The sequence below is a fragment of the Musa acuminata genome, chromosome BXJ1-8 (assembly GCF_036884655.1).
Source record: "Musa acuminata AAA Group cultivar baxijiao chromosome BXJ1-8, Cavendish_Baxijiao_AAA, whole genome shotgun sequence".
Lineage (NCBI taxonomy): Eukaryota > Viridiplantae > Streptophyta > Magnoliopsida > Zingiberales > Musaceae > Musa > Musa acuminata.
Genome location: NC_088334.1, coordinates 48,235,706 through 48,253,237, shown reverse-complemented (window position 1 = coordinate 48,253,237; position 17,532 = coordinate 48,235,706). Strand labels below are relative to the sequence as shown.

The window sequence follows — 17,532 nt, the reverse complement described above, 5'->3', positions numbered from 1 at the left end:
CTTATATATGTATATATATATATATATATATATATATATATAATTCAGAATAATCATGATTAGTCATGATCGCCGATAAATAAATACACATCAATTAAGATCGCTATTCTGCGTCGAAATCTAATCGCATGTGATGATACATATACACGCTGATCAAGTCAGGAATCGAGTCACCCGATTCGGTGGAGCGCTCATCTTAAAGCACATCCCAAGTGTCACGGCATCGTACGAGACGCCCCACGCTTTCCCTCCCTCGGTTCACGCGCGTCGCGCGCGGTGGCATCGCCGTAGTTATCTCATCTCTCACGGGCGGTTTAGTAAGGCTCCACATCGCCTCCCCTCTAATTTATTCTAGCCTTGTTCCTCAGAGTCCAAGCAACCCCCTCTCTCTCTCTCTCCGATCGCTCTCGGCCAATTCGTTTCCTTCGGGCGATTATTGCTCTGGAGATCCGGGCTGGTGTACGCGTTCCATTGGAGTGATTTAGTCTCGGGCGTTTTGGTACGGGGGAAGGGATTGATCTGGTGGTGCTGCGGTGGGGAGCAGAGCGAACGGAAGGGGAGGTGGCGGAGATGACGTCGGGAACGAGGACGCCGACGTGGAGAGAACGGGAGAACAACAAGCGGCGGGAGCGGCGGCGGCGGGCCATCGCCGCGAAGATGTACTCCGGCCTCCGGTTGTACGGCAACTACAAGCTCCCCAAGCACTGCGACAACAACGCCGTCCTCAGGGCCCTCTGCGAGGAGGCCGGATGGACCGTCGAAGAGGACGGCACCACCTACCGCAAGGTATAATCCTCGCCACCGTTATCCTCCTCTCCATCGCTTGGTTCCAAGCCCAGCTACAGCGTCCGGTAGTTCCCGTGGGCCTGTTAGGCGCCAACCGCCGGTGCGGTGGCGCACTGGAGCGACTTGCTCCTGGAGCAGCTAACATGGGCTTTCCATGTGACGTTGCAGGCGGTGGTGTTTCTTTTTGTTCCTTTTCGCAATCGACGGTTGAGATCGATTGAATCGGTCTCGGGACGTGGTCGGCGCACGATTGATCTGAATGCGCCCTCATCTATCGGGCGGCGGATTTTGGGGGGTTGAATAATATTCGGACGACAATGCCCTCATGCATTAGCTTAAATTCCCCATGCGAGCCTTTTTAATGCATTGGCGCTGAGGGCATAATGGTCCTCTCGGTTCGAAATTTCCCGTCCTGACCTTTATCCGGTTCCGTTCACGCGGCCCGCGTGCGCACGTTATCTGATCTGGCGAAAACGCCCCGCGGCGGTGGCGGAACGGGGTGCGTTTTCCGGCTGGTCAAAGTCAAAGCCTCCATTGGATTCCCCTGCGCCCGCGTTTCTAGGCGCAACAGTCGGGGAAGTGCGCCGAAAGAGAGGTATGCGCGTCGTGGAGGGAACTTTAGGACCTTCGAGATCTGTCTTGCAGCAGGACTCCTTTTTCCCGTCCCGCACCCTTTCAAACACTAATGGGAAGGACGACGGGTACGTGAGCGCCATTAGGGAAGATGAGAGCTTTTGTTAAGTCATGAGAAGAGGAGACACAGAGACAACGGGAGCTTTCCTTCTCTGTTTAATGAGTTGTGTTGCTTTGAAGAATCGTAGCGTACTGGAACATCGGAAGGACGGGTGGCCGGTGGGTTCAAATGTGGAAGAGCAGGTGGCGCTCACTGTAACTGAGGTCACCACTCTGGTCCACGTAGTTGTCATCTGGGAGAACCTGGCAAACAACTCTTTGTTTTGCCATCAAGTTGGGCGGCCTATATAGGAAACAAAAATTAAGTGCAGCCAGAAAATTCTAAGAACAGATGGATGGATAAGAATTTTCAATTATGTTAGGTGACCAATGATCACAGTTTGTCTAAGAAGAGAGTACTGACATCTGTATGGTGAGATGTCCATTGTTTGTTTAAGCATCAAATATTTAATAGCCGCATGATAAGTTTCTACTCTGCTTAGTCATCTAGTCATTGGAAACATGTATGGACTAATATTTTTCTGTAAGTTGGAAATGACAATGAAGTTTGCTGCATTAATGAGGTAAAACATGGTTAGCATAGTAATGAAAACTCATATTAGGCATGATTTGACATATTTAACTGCAAAGAAAGCTATGAAAGCAAGTGCTGGACTCCTAAGAAAACTAGTTGATTTAAAAGACATCTCGATGGCACTAGACTTCTTTAAGTTGCCATCTAGTCAAGTTCAGTGGCTGTGTCCAAAAATTTCAGGATTGCAACCTTAGAAGAATTCTGACTGGTATTTTGTCCACTAATTGACAAATGAAAGTTGAAGTCTCAGTCAAAGTTGTGTAAATGTCAGAGAATTGTTAAAGAAACTAAAAAAATGTGCTATGTCACTCTCATCTGCGATCAATGCAATAATACATCCAAGATCATTGCTTCGATCATTCATTTTTTAGTCAGCCTCTGGTTGTTAATAGACTTCAAAGTTTTTTGCTATCTTATTTGTATATGCAGTACATTCAGCCTAATAGGCAGGAGATGGCCCATTTTGCTGGCAATGAATCATGGACGATTTATTAGGAAAACCTAAGTTATCACTTTTTACTATGAAGCAACCATATTTTTTTTCCTTAAAGGTATTAGCAAACTTAAATAGGAAATAGTTCAATCGTGTATCGTAAGGTTCTGGGCTCGAATCCCATCTTCGTCACTTACCCTTTGCCAATATATATATATATATATATATATATATATATAATATCATGGAGCATCCCACCTTTTCTAAAGGACAATTTTGCCCGTGAAAAAAAAAATCCTTGATCGATTCGTGCTTTGCTGGCATTGATGCTCACATTCAGGTGTGAATTTAACTGCCTCTGTGGCATGTTCTGATAATTGGGGTTCTCTAGGACAAAAAAATGATAATTTGAGGTTTCCTTCAGCATATCTCCCATTAAGTGTTACTTCTTTATGGTGTAAAATGTGAGCTAGTCCACCAAATAGTTCTTTCCTTGTACTGACTGCCAAAGTATATAACTAGGTTGATGCTTAGATCAACATCCTCTCTCTTAAGTCCTTTTGCAGACAATTCAAATGGCAATTGTACTGAAACATCTGCCTTCCATCTGTGAACGTGCAGGGATGCAAGCCAGCAGAAGGCAGAGATGTTGTTGGACCCTCGGCTTCGCCAAGCCCTCGTTCATCATCCCACCAGCCAAGTCCTTGTATCTCATACAACCCAAGCCCGGCCTCGTCGACCTTGGCAAGTCCTGAGTCCTCGACCTTGGTCACAAACACCAAGAATACAGCTAGCGGCACCGAAGGCAATTCTCTTGTTCCATGGTTAAAGAGCCTCTCACCGGCCTCATCCTCCACCTCTTCCAAAATACCGAACATCCACCATCTATACATTCATGGAGGATCGATAAGTGCCCCGGTAACGCCTCCACTGAGCTCCCCCACTGCTCGTTCCCCACGTATCAAGACTGTTTGGGATGATCCAAACTTCCAGCCACCTTGGGCTGGCTCCAACCACAATTTCTTCCCTTCTTCCATGCCACCAAGCCCTGGTCGTCAGGTGACTCCTGATGCTGCATGGCTTGCTGGCTTACTGCTTCCATCTGGTGGTCCTTCATCACCCACCTTCAGCCTTGTATCACCAAATCCTTTTGGCTTGTACAAGGAAGCCAGTGGCTCCAGAATGTGGACTCCAGGGCAGAGCGGGACATGCTCTCCTGTGCCCGGTGGCCACAGCCATGGTAATGTTCAGATGTCTGATGTTGGTTCAGATGAATTTGCATTTGGCAGCAGCAGTAACCACATTCCTACAACAGTTGGGTTGGTGAAGCCATGGGAGGGGGAGAGGATTCATGAGGAATGTGTATCGGATGAGCTGGAGCTCACTCTTGGAAGTTCAAACACCAGATCTGTTGCCTGATGGATAGCTCAATGAATCATCACCACTCTACTTCCTGTTTTTGTTTTTGTTTTATTAATCTGATTGGGGTTCCTATGTTGGTTCGAGGAGTTAGGTTTTAATTTCTAGTTTTCAGCCTTAAGCCTCTCTTAAGAAACCAGCACATTTGATCTTTCTTTCAAGTTGTGTCTTGGTCATGTTATATAGAGTTTGTGCAGGAAGCAAAAAAAAAGGAAAAAAAGGGCTAAACATATATGTAATAGAACTGATTAGTAAAATGCTCATCATTTGTTTCTTCAAAATGTGTATTAGATGATATATCTCTTGCTTAGTTTGAATCAGTGGTACTGTATTTATAACTTTATATGAGCTTCTGCTGATTATTTTTTGGCTATCTGCAAATGAATACCGGAAATTGTTGAGATGAATGTACCCGGTATTTTCATTATAAAATGAGTTGAAATTATTTAAGATTATATGAATATGTTTTAGGATATATATATATATATATAACTATTATAGTTAGAAAATATGAAATAATTATTCTTAGTTGCATATATAGAGAGAAAATTATAAATATAAATATAAGTATTTTTAATTGATTGGCTCTAAATAGTTGGATCCAGTAAAGAAAAAAAGAACTAAATACCTAATGTCGGTAAACTCATGCGTCGTGGTCGAGGAGTCGGCATGACTTGGTCCGTAGGTCGATGTCCGAAGTCGTCGACATTCGAGAGTGTGTTTCTCGATCGAATGGAGGCGATATCGAGGTTGGGGTGGCTGCTGCTCCAATGCGGGGATTGAGCTGGCTCGGGAGTTGTCATATCCCTGCACACAGATTCGGGTCGGGGAATTCCCGACTTGGAACCATCGTAGATCAAGTCAATAGTTTTTCCATTGTTTTTTCCTCCTTTAGCTAGATGTCGGTGCTTTTATACCGGTGTCCGAGGGTCGGTCGTACGCGAATTTGGCGTGACGGTCGCTTCCCCCTAGAGTGGCGAGTACGTACCTTCGTACAACCGTTGCCCGATATGCGTGGAACGGCGTCATGTGGTGCCATCCCGAGTTTTTCGGAACGGGACTTGTCGAGAGGATGCCTCCCTATATAGGCTTCGGCTCAGCGTGGGAGGAAGGCGGCCCTTGTGCTGAATCTGCAGGAGTGTATCTATCGTGACGCTTGGTCCATGTCCCAAGGGCCCGTGTTCGTGTTGACGTTGGAGGTGGATCGTGATGTGGATCATGACGCGATCGATATATGAAATATACCTTATCACCTAAGTAAACGATGAATCTCTCGTTTTCTAAATAGTTTAATAAATGGTTAACTAGAGGGGTGCTTTAAACAAATTAAAAATTAAAATAAATGATTTCGATTCAAAATCGAAATCGAAATTGTTGATTTCTGAATCAGAACCGAATCTATCTAAAATCTATGCAGCAGATCCGATTTCAAATTTGATAGAATCAAATTGTGCGTTTTGAAATCAAGATCTTATGATTGTAGTATTAAATAAGGCCACCTGTTTTGTATCCGAACTGCGGGCTTCAAACACTTGACATTTTTGCGTCGTCAACATCTGATCGAATTAAATGCCTTTCTCCTGTGCGATGATCGAGTCTTGCGTCTCTCTCAAGGCAGTGAGATGTCTCCTTTCGCATGAGGCATTTCTTGATCATTTCTTTTCTCCTTTTTTTAGACGAACGGAGGGCGACGGCCCACCAAATTGTCATAAATAAAGAAGAAGAAGAAGAAGAAGAAGAAGGAATCAGGAGCGCAGGGAAAATGGCAGACAGAGTGTTACGTGCATGAATCCACCAAACAATGCACGTCAGGCTGGATTTGAAGTTATCAATCACCGTTGATCCATCTAAAAGCTTGATAAGCCACCATCTGCTGAGATTTATATTCTCAACAATCTTGGAATTGAGATTAAATATCCATGAAAACTCTTAAGGTTTGTATTATATAAGAAAGTCCACATGGAATTTGTATTATCCAATCCATACTTTATTCAGTATAATACAGATCAATTTCAATTATCCAGAATGCCAGGACTAGGTGAAGAAAAATATGGCCATCTATCATACATTTCCAACTCGAGTTACCTGGAAATTGTAGTGAAAGTGTCAGTGGCCATGTCTTGTATGATCTAATAATGTTCATGGCTGGCTTCCCTTGACCTCTCCCTCCTTATATACATTAGAGCTTGCTGAGCTATAAGGAGAAATCAACCAGCACGCGGAGATAGCCGAGCAGGGACTGAAGGCTGCACCTACTTCTCTCTGCTCAAGCATCCTACCTCTGCTTACCAGAAATAATATGAACTTATCTATGTTCTATGTAATCTACTGAAGTAAAGACCGGCATTGTATGTTTACCAGCCTGTCTCTCTCTCTCTCTCTATCTCTTTCTGTGTCATCACTCACACAACCATACAGCTGCTTATGAGTTCATCGTTGTGGTTTAAGTGGCTTCGCCAAATTTTTCGTAGTTCTGGATGCCCAGTCTCAAGCCATGGCTTCCCCGGTCCGCTAAAATGAATGACCGCAGCAGAGTGTAGCAGTTCGGGATCGAGCATTTGCCAACCTAGCCCTGACAAAAGCCATGAACGATTGAGTGGCAGCACTTGTCCATGGAACGCTAGTAGTGCAGGCGGCAATGACCCCATGGGCCACAATGCAAATCCAGATTCTCGATTCTGCATAACAAGAAATATGTTTTTGGTTAAGACTGTTCTTAGCTTAACGCCTTGCGGATGCAAAAGAAGAACAAGTTTTGGGTTTGGAAGAGCTTGCCAGTTTAAGCCAGAGCTGGTATTTCCTGGTGATGTTGTGCTCTCTCCATGCTTGCAGATCAAATATGTTGATGCCCTCCAACCATGCACATTGATCTCTCTGTAATACATATGATGATGGTGATGCTGTCAGCATAGGATTTGAGAAATTTATGTAGTCCCCAAATGTCTTCCCGATACAAAGGCCATCACCCGATCCTTCATCATCACTTTCTTGTGCACTAACTGCGCCCATGACGAGCCCATGCAGATCTAAGTACCATAGTGATGTCAAGTCTCTCTGCACCACCACGTCGTCATGCATAAAAATCACTCTTTCCAGCTTTGGAAACAGCTGCACAGGCAAAACCGCTGGTTAGGCTTCTAATTTCACGACTTCTCCTTTGGAAAATATAGGCACATATATCATTTGAAATCTGGCTCACCTCTGGAAGATGTATCCTCATATAATTCAAGAGCGAAAATGTGCTTGGTTTTAAAGCTAAAAGTCTTCTGGAGTCTTCATCTGCTCCCCTGTAGTAGCGATAAGCAGATGAGCTTCGATGGAGTTCCTCTACGGTGTCCATGATCACAGCATTCACATCAGGAGGAAAGTCGAACTGGTGAAGTCCCCTTACCTCCAGAATGGCAGGAAAGACAGGGTGGATAGCAAACCAAGCATGCATCGAGGTGTAAGTTTTCTTGTCAGTGATAATGTGGAACACTACCTTCTCAGGATCAGCAGCACTTGTCATGGCGGACGACACCATGACAGCAGCAGCAAGTATGTTGTCAGTTATCAGGGCAACGTGAACGTAAGAGTTATCTGTCAGGCACGAGGCATATTCAGGTGGTGGCAAAGAAGATCGAGCAGCAGCATTCACTAGGTACTGCTCCGCCAACCTCAAGCTGAGGCAATGCATGCTTTTAGGAATTCCAGTTGAAGCCAAGTGCTGAAAGATTAATGCTCGAAGCTTGGCAGACTGGACTTTCTGGTCCATCTTCAGGAGCTGATAAGAGATTATGACTCAGATAGTATGAAATTAATGATAGTTGGAAGTGTAAATGATCTATCAGATCCAATGAATTTTATGATAGTAGAACACATTAATGATTCATCATCATATTATAATAAACGAAAACGACAAAAGGGCAAAAAAGAAAAAGAAAAAAAGAAAGACATAATTTGAACTCACTCTAATTACTCACTCCAGATGCATCTCATGCCTGAATGCTGAAATTACATCATCAAAACAAAAAATGAAGATGACCTCACAGCATTCATCCATATTATTTAGAACGATAAAATACATTTATTCAATTAATTTGGTTAAAAATCTTTTCCCTCTTATATAAATCCTTTTTGTGACTCCCCAAGATGCTAAAACTCATGAGCTAAGGTAATTATGCGTGGTTGGAGACTGAACATCCAGTCTGTACTTTTCAGACAACATCTGATGATGCACAACAGTCGGCTGTACACCATCAACCAACCGAGGCCCATTCAATTAGCAACATATCACATGCAAATAATACCATCAACCTAACGAGTTGCCACTCTTGTGTGTCTTTAGATCATATGTGACATTGTTCTGTTTCAAACCCAAGTTGCCAAAATGAACAGCTCATAGACACGATAAATACTGGACCATGCTTTCTGCACCTCTACTTTTATGGCTAAAGTATGGTCCTTCATTCTTTGCCATGAAGCCCATGTTTAGTTCGCACAATGGGTTTGCAGCAGCCGGTTAATAACAGAATGGCACGATCTAATTATCGCTGTTGCAACTCTGCAATTTTTCGCCATCGACAATGACATGGTACCACCTTCATGCAACTCATGATCCTAACCATGCATCCCAATTTAGGTGGACCCATCAGAAGCTACAAGTTACTGCAACATTTATGAAACCCCATCCTTGAAACAAGGTTAATAGTCTCCTCCCTCCCTCTAAGGTGCTTTGGCAGTTGATTCACTCCTGATGGCAATTTCAGTTGAATTTTTGTTGACTGCATGAAACCAATGAATAAATTCAAATACACAATGGTATGGGGTGAGAGTTTTATCTTCTAATGTGCAACTCAGCCTTTACCACAGCTTTAAAGTGACCTGTGACCCAGGACATGTATCATCATCATCATGATGGTCCCCCATGTGCCACCAGGCGACCTGTGTCCAAGTTGCCTCAGTTCTTGGCACATCCTAATTGTTCTTTTGCAAGGTTAAATGCCCCAAGCTCATAATGAGTTTGGATGCTCTCACACTACCACCACTCTATGAACATATGCAGATCAGAAATAAAGCCCAGGAAGAGGATTCATGGGGGAGGGGGGAGGGGCAAACCTACCATGGCTTTGGTCTTCAACAAGAGTGTTCTGAGGTCAAGGTGTTGATAGGAAGAGGGAGAGCTCATTTCCGACATCAGATCATCCAAAGAATCCGGCGCGGCATTCACCGACCGTGGATCTAAATTGTTGTGTCCCCCTTCCTCCGCCTCCTCCAAGTAAACTCTCCTCAACTCCTTCCCGAAATCCTGCAAACAAATATAACCAGCTTAACGAGAGCTAATCACGATAACCACAGAGTTGTTCTTTTACAGCCTTACACAAGCATTGAAAAGACGACATGTTTCTGAATCCCATCAGCGCACGATCAGGGAACAGAATTGCACATGCATTGTGGGATGCTGCATATGCTGTTGCATCGTTCTGACACCACAGCGCTCCATACCACAGAGATTAAACCCAAAGAAAAAGCCATTTCACGTGCACTGTGGAATACTGCATTTGTTATTGCATCATTCTGACACTTTCATACTCCAAAAAAAAAAGCTATTTTTTTGGGTTTGTGCGTCTGAGAGAGAACTAGTGGAAGGCTGCCCAGAAACCGCGTGGCTGCAGCAATTTTGGGCTGGATTCCAGTAAATCTAAATCTATCCACATGGTGGATTGCATTCTACGACATTTTTGTTCCCAAATCAGACAAATTCTGAGAAATTAGAAGCAAACTGACCAAAATGCCCTGCACCGGAGCATCACGTGCCAACACAGTCGGCTCGCGGAGCAGTAAAAGAAGAGAAACAGAGCGGAGGAAAGAAGCAGAATGTGGCGAGGGAGCGATTACCCACCTGAGATGAATCGAGCAACAACCGAGGCCTAAGCGTCCACCCTAAGCAACCTGAATCCAATCCACTCATCACCGTGAGCATTTGCAACAATCCAATCGGTACCGGCGACCGAAGAAGGGAGAGAAAACAGGGGGTGAGAGAAGCGTACTGATGGAAGGGCAGATGGAGGCAGCGCGGGCGTCGAGCGCAAGGAAGGCGGCCCTGATGAAGACGAAGGGGAGGAGCAGCCCGGCGACGAGGACGGCGGGAACAACCAAGCGGTGAGAGAACCGCCGATTCGGTCCCTTCGGCTTCATAACCTCCCGCCGCGATACGGTCCGTCGCCTCGCGTCTGAGCTCGGGCCAGCACCAGTCTTACCACTGCCACCTACGCATCATTCTCTTCGGCATTGATTCGAACGCCTTCGAACGGATAGCGAGCCGAACGAGATCCGAGTTGGAGACCCGGGGGAAGTGAGGGAAGGCGGAAGAGGAAGAGGCGAATGCCGCGTTCCAAGCGGCACGGGGAGAGGGAGGAGAGAGAGAGAGAGAGAGAGAGAGAGAGAGAGGGAGAGAGGGGGGTTGTATAAGCGAGGGGGAGAGGCTCGCACGCACACAGAGGAGAGGAAGGATGAGATTCCCAAACTACCCCTCGGGAAGTCTTGAAATCGAGGGCGAGTCCACCGACACAATATTTTTATCCCGCTTTCTTTGTTATTAATATTACTAATAATTTTCCCATCTGAATTTTAATTTAAAAATGAAAATTTTAATTAAAAATACTCAGTAATTATTTTTTTATTAGCTACATTAATCATCCAATATCAAAAACACCAATTTTTTTTAGCTAATAGGGATTGCCTACATTTGTTAATGACCTAATGTAATTCATCATCATTGTGTATTTGTGTTAGATTTTATATGAAAATATTAAAGTGAAAATATGGGATTAATAGAAAAATAATTTGATATATAAATAGTTATGTATATCTTTTAATATAAGAAAAATTCACTTAATATGATATAAATATATACTAAAAATATTTGTAAATAATGTAGGTACAAGGAATAAGATAATTATCATACTCTTATTGGTAATAAATACATCATGACTTAAGCTACCAAGAAATACTCAAAAATATATATTTTTTTAATCTTTTTAATTTGTTGCCTATGGCAACTTGTCAACTTAGCTACAAATCCAGCATCATCTTTTTCTTCATGAAAGGACATGGGAGTGGCTACTAAATTGCTATGATCGTGATGCTTTACCTACGTGGAAATGCTTTCAAATCCACCCACTCATCCTGGGGCCCCATCTCAGGGGACGGTTGGATGAGGGATTCGAAGAGATCCACTTGCAAGCCTCATTGGAAGGGATCCTTCATAAACTTTGGTGATGGTGATCCAAAGCTACAATCATGCCTGTCTTGGCATGAATGAAGCAAAGAAGGGGAGGAAGACAAGCTTTTATGGCAGAGGAAGACTGCTCATTTTTGAGTCCATCAAAACATGAGATGAGTTTGGTTCCTCAGACAAACAAATCATGTACAATATTATTCCAATATATTCTTTGAAAGGGTTCAGCATAAATGAACAATCCAAATGTGTTTCTTTTTGACTTGTCTCGCAGCATTCTTTGGCAATCTAAATGCATTATGAGATGCAACATTCAGCATCTTCCTTGATTCAGAATCTTCTATAGTGAGATCTTCAACCTAAGAGTAGATGATAGATAAATGCAGGCTACTGTCAGTGTGATGTTTAGGTGTGATGAGGTGATGCTGACTTCTGGATAAGCATCTACCGAATGGCTCCATTGGCTCATCTCTATGTGCTCTGTAATGGCTGATCAAGCAGTGCATCTGAAACAGCCAAAAGAAATGGAAGGGTTTCTGTTTCCCGAGCAATTCCAAGCAGCCATAGAATACAGCTTTGTGCCGAGCAAGTCCAAGAAATAGTGTTCGATCTTGGGAAGGAAAAATTGGCACATATGATGGATGAGCAGAGATAAATGGCTGACATGACTTGATCTCAATCTCCATTCTTTTCAGATCGAGTTCTCAGACTGCCAGCTGCGGATGAATAAGATCGCCATTCAAGTCCTCAACACAATCATCAGAAAGCTAATTGGAACAGAGGAAACAGGGGGTGGGATTCAAACTAGTGGAGTCCAACTAAGGAGGGAGATAAGATGATGATGTGCCCCCAGGAGTCATATGATTGAAGAAAGAGCCAGTGGTCCTATCTGTAATTCTTTTTATTTTTTTAAATATTATTATTTAAAACTATAGCACATTCTATTTCATGCTTCTCAGAAAAACAAAAATCCTAAATTCATCGATCCGTCAATCATCCGTAGACGACGAAAGATTTAAAAAGAAACTATAAAACATACAAGTCTAAAGAAATTTTATAACCATCAGATTCAATCTTTGTTCCTATAGCCTTTGCACTAACCCTTCATGGATTCATAATTTTGATTTATTTTTATTGAATCAAAATTGAGTAATTTTGATGAAGAACACTAGTATATTTTTCGAAAAACTGATCGGGTTTGAGCATCTGCTTTAGAGCTTGTCTTTCTTTGCTTGTTAAAACAGCAAATGAGTAGTGTTCTTTCTATTATTCTTACCAATATCATTAATTTCTGTGTTAATATCATTAAATTCTCAAAAAAATAATTAATTCGATGATGTATCAGACTGACCGAATCTGCGTTGGATTCGATCACTCCATCCTGTAAGAGTACTGAACGGCCCATTTATGGGAGGTTGGGCAGAGGCCCAATCCGCTGGTTTTGGTTGTCACCCGTAAGCGAGTGGACTCGAGTCGGCCTTCTTCTCGGCAACTTCTCTCGATCTTGCTCCGCGGGCAACTCCCTTGGAGCAAAAGGATTCAGTTTCCCTGCTCTTCCTGTGGGATTTCTCGTCCTTGGTGACTTCTTTTGGGTTAGGTATCTCTCGCTTGCTCTGTGCGTTGGATGGCAATGGGGTCGGTCTCCTTGTTTTCTTGATCGATCGGCATCAAATCCTGTTCGCGTGATGCTGTCTTCGAGGCCCTTCGATTCGGTCCCGTTCGAATTGCTCTTCTTCTCGCATGCAGATTCTGTAGCGTGGCGGAAAGCTTCGATCTTGCGCTGAATCATGCCGCCTCTCCTACCAAGTCGCGTACTAAGAGCGAAGAAACCACCACCTGTGCCGCACAGACATGGGAGGATTCTTCTCGCTTTGCTACTTGTTCTTCTCCTCGGCATGATCATTCTAGAAATCACGACAAATGGTAAAAGGTTCGGTAAACCAATTCCCCGTTCTGATCCATCGACGCTCAAAAGGAATGATTTTGTTGGAACATCAGCTCCGTCACAGGTCACCGTGGACTTCACGAATGGGACGGATGTGATATGGCAAATCCCCGAGTCGCCGAAGGCCGTCCTCTTCGTAGCTCACGGCTGCAGCTGCCGGGCTGCCAACTTCTGGGACCGATCCGCCGCGTGCCCGCACTGTGTCGGGCTGCCCGAGGACAGGCTCATCGTCCTCGGTGCCCTCGACCGCAAATTCGCTGTCCTCACCATCTCCAGCTTCCGGAGATGCTGGTCGAAGGAGAAGGACACTGGCATTGTTAAATGGGTAATCGAATGGTGGATCGAGAAGAATAAGCTACAAGAGCTTCCGCTCGTGGCTTTAGGAGCTTCCTCGGGTGGCTATTTCACTTCTGCGCTGGCAAAGGAGATGAGGTTTAGTAGCGTAGCGCTTATGATTGCAGAAGGGGTGTTTGGTTCTATGGGTGTACCAGTTGGCTATCCTCCCACCCTCTTTGTCCATATGCCTAAAGACCAGCACAGGATGAGGCTGATAGAGAGGAATATGATAGCGCTGCAGAAGAGGGGTGTTCATGTTAAGGAGGTCAGGTGCATGGAGTTCCCGTTGACTCCTACTCTTTTGTCGGATAGGATACCAGGTCTGGATCAGGCATTCTCTGTTAAGCTATTTGAGCTGTTTCAGGAGAAGGGATTCATTGATGAGCGTGGGTATTTGAGGAATGATGGGCGGGCAACTCCCTGGAAGCAAGCTCTCAGGGAAAGGGAACCTTCACTGGATAAATTTGAATGGATCGATCATATTCAGGAGGAGTTAAATCTTGCATTTGGATACCATGAGATGACCAGTCTACAGATAGATGATATCCTTGACTGGTTTGAATCTCACATGGGCTCAGCGTCTGTCTCATAAACTGAAAAATATATGCTTCACTAGCTATCCACAATGCCCGATTTGATTGCCTAGTGGCATGGTACAAGATGACTATCATCTGGAAGTTTTATCGATAAAACCAGAATATTTTTGGAATGGACTGGTGACCTGAGATATTGAGAATTGCAGAATTCTTTTTGAGGATCTTTGCTAATTTCATCTGCAGTAAACAAGTCTCCAGACTTTTTCTTTATGCATGACAAGTCGGCCCATAAAGCTCAGGGATCTAACATATCCACTGTTGTGAAATCGTTGTCTGACTTTGTGTTACTACCAGAGATCACCTTTTGATGCTATTCTTCTTTTCTGCAATTAAAATGAGAGGCAATGATCCGATCTGCAGGCTAGTCTACAATTTAATTATGTGCATGTTTATCTTTGGTTTCTTCATACAAAGAGGCTGTATATAAGGGAAGAACTCTCCATTAAGTGTTTGTTGCATAAATTTATCTATCTGTTACTGCTCAGAATTAAGTCAATCTCTTGTGATATGGTCTGTGTTTGTAATATCATACTCGTGGCATACATAAGCAGTTGTTTAAACTAATCCTTAGTGGTTCTGGAACATTTCATTTTGCAGAATCTTGTACTTTTAAATTTTGTGTATGACTATCTTGATGAACAGTATTAAGGTTAAAATTTTCAGTAAAATAATATCCCACGCATAATTCTGAAATACACAATGATGAATTGCAATGACCATATTCATATGTGTAGAGTGGACTGTGGAGAATAAAGGGGCTTCTGTCAGAATCAATTATTCCAACTTCTGTAGCCTCTCATCTAGTTGTTTATCTCTTTGCTGGTTCAGACACTAATAGCTATACCAATCACCGTAGCTTCCAAGATCATCAAGCCAGTCATTTTGTTCCAAATTACCTGTCTGTGATGGACTGACAATGTTCAGATGGCAGAGATCGTAAGGGGCAACAAGCTCAATGAGGATGGCTTTTGTTGGCTCTTGAGATCTTTGCACCCATCAACATCAGTTGGTTTACTGCTTTTCTAATTATATAACATCTGTTATGTATAAATTTTTGTTACTTTCCTTCTCATCAGCCCTTTTGAGTTCTTATGCATACATTGAGATACCCACTAATGCCTACATTAAGGGCATTGCAAAGAGAAATAGATATATGTTTTCTTTTTTCCAAGATATGTTTTCTCTGGAGGTCAGCACACAAAAAACTGTAAAAAGTGGGGCCATAGTTCCCCTCCAAACAAAAGAAGAACAATTGGACCTAGCATGAGCAGCTAGCCAATTTGCATATTTGTTACCCTCCCTAAACAGATGGGAGATTCTAAAAAGAGAAAATTCAGTCAATAACTGCAAAAATATCATCTACAAGATTTTTTACGTGCCATGGATGGCTTGCTCTGAAATAGAGATATGCTTGAGAGATTACGTTTCCTATCAAACAAGAGCAATTTTGTGCAAATTAAGTTGCTATATTGTTAGTGACTTTTTCATTTGTGCTATCATTACTCTTTTCTAGACTCTGGAGTACGTCCATTGTTTTTCTACCCAGTTATGGAGACCATACTACATGAATTTAAATAACTTGGTCCAAGGGAGCTTGCCTTATAAGCTGTGTGTCACTTCCCTTGTAATATTAGTGCCAAAGCTGCAAAATGACTTGTTGATTGCAGCGATTTGTTGACCAATGCAGGGGAGGCTGTGTAATTAGTTCAACTTTGTAGATATTTGATGTTTCCTATTGCAGTGATGATCTTTCATTTTCCCTCAAAATTCACAATCAAGTTGTGTTTTTTATAATTCTCTTCCTAAAATTCATGATGAGATTATACTTCCGTACATAGTTTGATTCTCAGCTTCTAGTCAAACTGCATTCACTTTTCTTAAGTTACTGTATGTTGCAGAACTAGTCTTAATGCTCTCTTTTCCACATTCATGTAATCAACATCGACTATTTTCCCCCTTCTGTAGCCATAATCTACATTGATGGCTTATTTGGATTGGAGCATATTGCTCTTTGCCAAATGTTCATCATTTTTGGGTCTTCTTTCCTATGCCAAGATTCTTATATACTCGTGTTTTTATTACATTCATTTCATTCTTTGAGTACAAAAGAATTTCTTGTTTGCTATAGGATCTTCTTCCTCTTCATATTTCTTTCACCTTCTTCTCTTTGGTACACTGTTTCACATCTTGATCACTAAATAAATATACAACTCTTTGCAGAATATACATGTCTTTACCCTCATATACTGTTGAACATGCCAAAATCATGTTGTCACTCCTCTAAGATGTTCCTTGATATTGACCTTTACATGATCTAACCATGAGACTGTAGAAGGTCTATAGGTTCTCGTTTTGATTTTGGTTTGGTCGAAGAATTCGGAATCATGGTTGACCTAGATCAGCTGACTTGGATAAATAGGATTATATATTAGTGACTGAATATACTGGGATTAGCAGTGCTCTATCAGCCAGTAGGTAATTAGCTAGACTTCCAGGATATGCCTGGCAATCCCTTGAAAAATCAAGGGTTTCAGGATTCTGATTGAATCAATCTAATTGTTCTTTAGTATTTCTTGCTCGAGTTGCTGATCAAGTGATTGTAGAGAACTGCCATTATACCACAATGTGAATCTGTCACATAATTGCATTAAATTTTATATATTTGCTTGAGTTACTCTTATATGGAACATGCAAAAGATATTAAGTTTGAATTTTTTTTAGTGATAACCATGAACCTGATAATGCATATGAAAAATGTTTTTAGGTGGTCGACAAGCCTTTACTAAGCATGTTATAAACATGTTTACCATTTATCCTACTCTGCACACTCTATATATGATATCCATTTAACAGTCAGTTATTCTTGGAAGGCTCTTGAGAATATTAATTGTTCTTTTTGCAAATACTTGGTCGAATTTTTTGGTGAGGCACATTTTCCTTGAAACTGAATTTCTGAAAAAAATTGATGTTTGATCTTTAACTTTTTAAGCAAACTTTTTTGTGGCACCTTCTCTAACCTGTTTTACTTTTATTGACTTTCACAAACTAGGACTGTTCCGATATTCTTGTTTCCTTGAAGGCACCCTCTTAAAGCTTACTGGCAAATTTAACTGTCCTTCGACAACTTTGGGTTCTTTCCCATCAACACCTATTTGCTTAGTCCTCATCAATTCTCTCTTTTATGACTGAAACTCTTTTACAAGCTGGGTGTTTTTTACCTTAAATTTTATGATTGGTTTATTCTGAAGAATCTTTTTCTATCTGATGTAAATATGGAAGATGACTGTGTTTGACCTATGTCTTTTACAGATAGAATCTTTTTCTATCTGAATCCTGTCAACGACACCGTCCTATGTTTCAGTCATTTATTGAGCTCTTAAATCCATACCTGCCATGTTGTAGGAGTTCCCCTTAAATAGTGATTTCAAATTCGTATTTTGATCTCACGATAACATTCCTTTTTACACATAGAGGTAGACAAGAAATCCTTTTTCTCCTGAAAATATTGGTGAGTAATTCATTTGTAAAAGT

At 42.3% G+C, this 17,532-nt stretch overlaps 3 protein-coding genes across 4 annotated transcripts; 2 read left to right on the top strand and 1 right to left on the bottom strand.

Annotated features, from left to right (window-relative positions):
• Window positions 1–266: 266 nt before the first annotated feature.
• On the top strand, window positions 267–4,186 carry LOC103996088 (protein BZR1 homolog 3). The gene is made up of 2 exons (XM_009416905.3): window positions 267–786; window positions 3,108–4,186. The coding sequence occupies exons 1-2, from the start codon at window positions 571–573 to the stop codon at window positions 3,903–3,905; spliced, it is 1,014 nt and encodes a 337-aa protein (XP_009415180.2). The 5' UTR covers window positions 267–570; the 3' UTR covers window positions 3,906–4,186.
• Window positions 4,187–5,853: 1,667 nt separating this feature from the next.
• Window positions 5,854–10,312, bottom strand: LOC135588413 (probable galacturonosyltransferase 15). The gene is made up of 6 exons (XM_065080529.1): window positions 9,935–10,312; window positions 9,787–9,836; window positions 9,007–9,192; window positions 7,105–7,668; window positions 6,681–7,013; window positions 5,854–6,583 (listed from the first exon to the last, which is right to left on the bottom strand). The coding sequence occupies exons 1-6, from the start codon at window positions 10,080–10,082 to the stop codon at window positions 6,308–6,310; spliced, it is 1,557 nt and encodes a 518-aa protein (XP_064936601.1). The 5' UTR covers window positions 10,083–10,312; the 3' UTR covers window positions 5,854–6,307.
• Window positions 10,313–12,619: 2,307 nt separating this feature from the next.
• On the top strand, window positions 12,620–14,585 carry LOC103996090 (uncharacterized). 2 transcript variants are annotated; one of them, XM_065080527.1, is made up of 2 exons: window positions 12,620–13,047; window positions 13,123–14,585. In XM_065080527.1, the coding sequence occupies exons 1-2, from the start codon at window positions 12,912–12,914 to the stop codon at window positions 13,995–13,997; spliced, it is 1,011 nt and encodes a 336-aa protein (XP_064936599.1). In that variant the 5' UTR covers window positions 12,620–12,911; the 3' UTR covers window positions 13,998–14,585. The 2 variants fall into 2 exon arrangements, with proteins under 2 accessions (XP_064936599.1, XP_064936600.1); XM_065080528.1 differs by having other exon boundaries at window positions 12,916–13,054.
• Window positions 14,586–17,532: the final 2,947 nt, after the last annotated feature.

What these genes read in the sequence shown, in the direction of transcription:
- LOC103996090 (XM_065080527.1), top strand. Translation starts at nt 12,912, where the DNA reads ATGCCGCCTCTCCTACCAAGTCGCGTACTAAGAGCGAAGAAACCACCA. An exon ending in TCTAGAAATCACGACAAATG is followed by an intron (nt 13,048 to 13,122) that starts GTAAAAGGTTCG and finishes TTGGAACATCAG; the next exon opens with CTCCGTCACAGGTCACCGTG.
- LOC103996088 (XM_009416905.3), top strand. Translation starts at nt 571, where the DNA reads ATGACGTCGGGAACGAGGACGCCGACGTGGAGAGAACGGGAGAACAAC. An exon ending in ACGGCACCACCTACCGCAAG is followed by an intron (nt 787 to 3,107) that starts GTATAATCCTCG and finishes GTGAACGTGCAG; the next exon opens with GGATGCAAGCCAGCAGAAGG.
- LOC135588413 (XM_065080529.1), bottom strand. Translation starts at nt 10,082, where the DNA reads ATGAAGCCGAAGGGACCGAATCGGCGGTTCTCTCACCGCTTGGTTGTT. An exon ending in TGTTGCTCGATTCATCTCAG is followed by an intron (nt 9,193 to 9,786) that starts GTGGGTAATCGC and finishes ATTTGTTTGCAG; the next exon opens with GATTTCGGGAAGGAGTTGAG. An exon ending in ACCAGCTCTGGCTTAAACTG is followed by an intron (nt 6,584 to 6,680) that starts GCAAGCTCTTCC and finishes CTTGTTATGCAG; the next exon opens with AATCGAGAATCTGGATTTGC.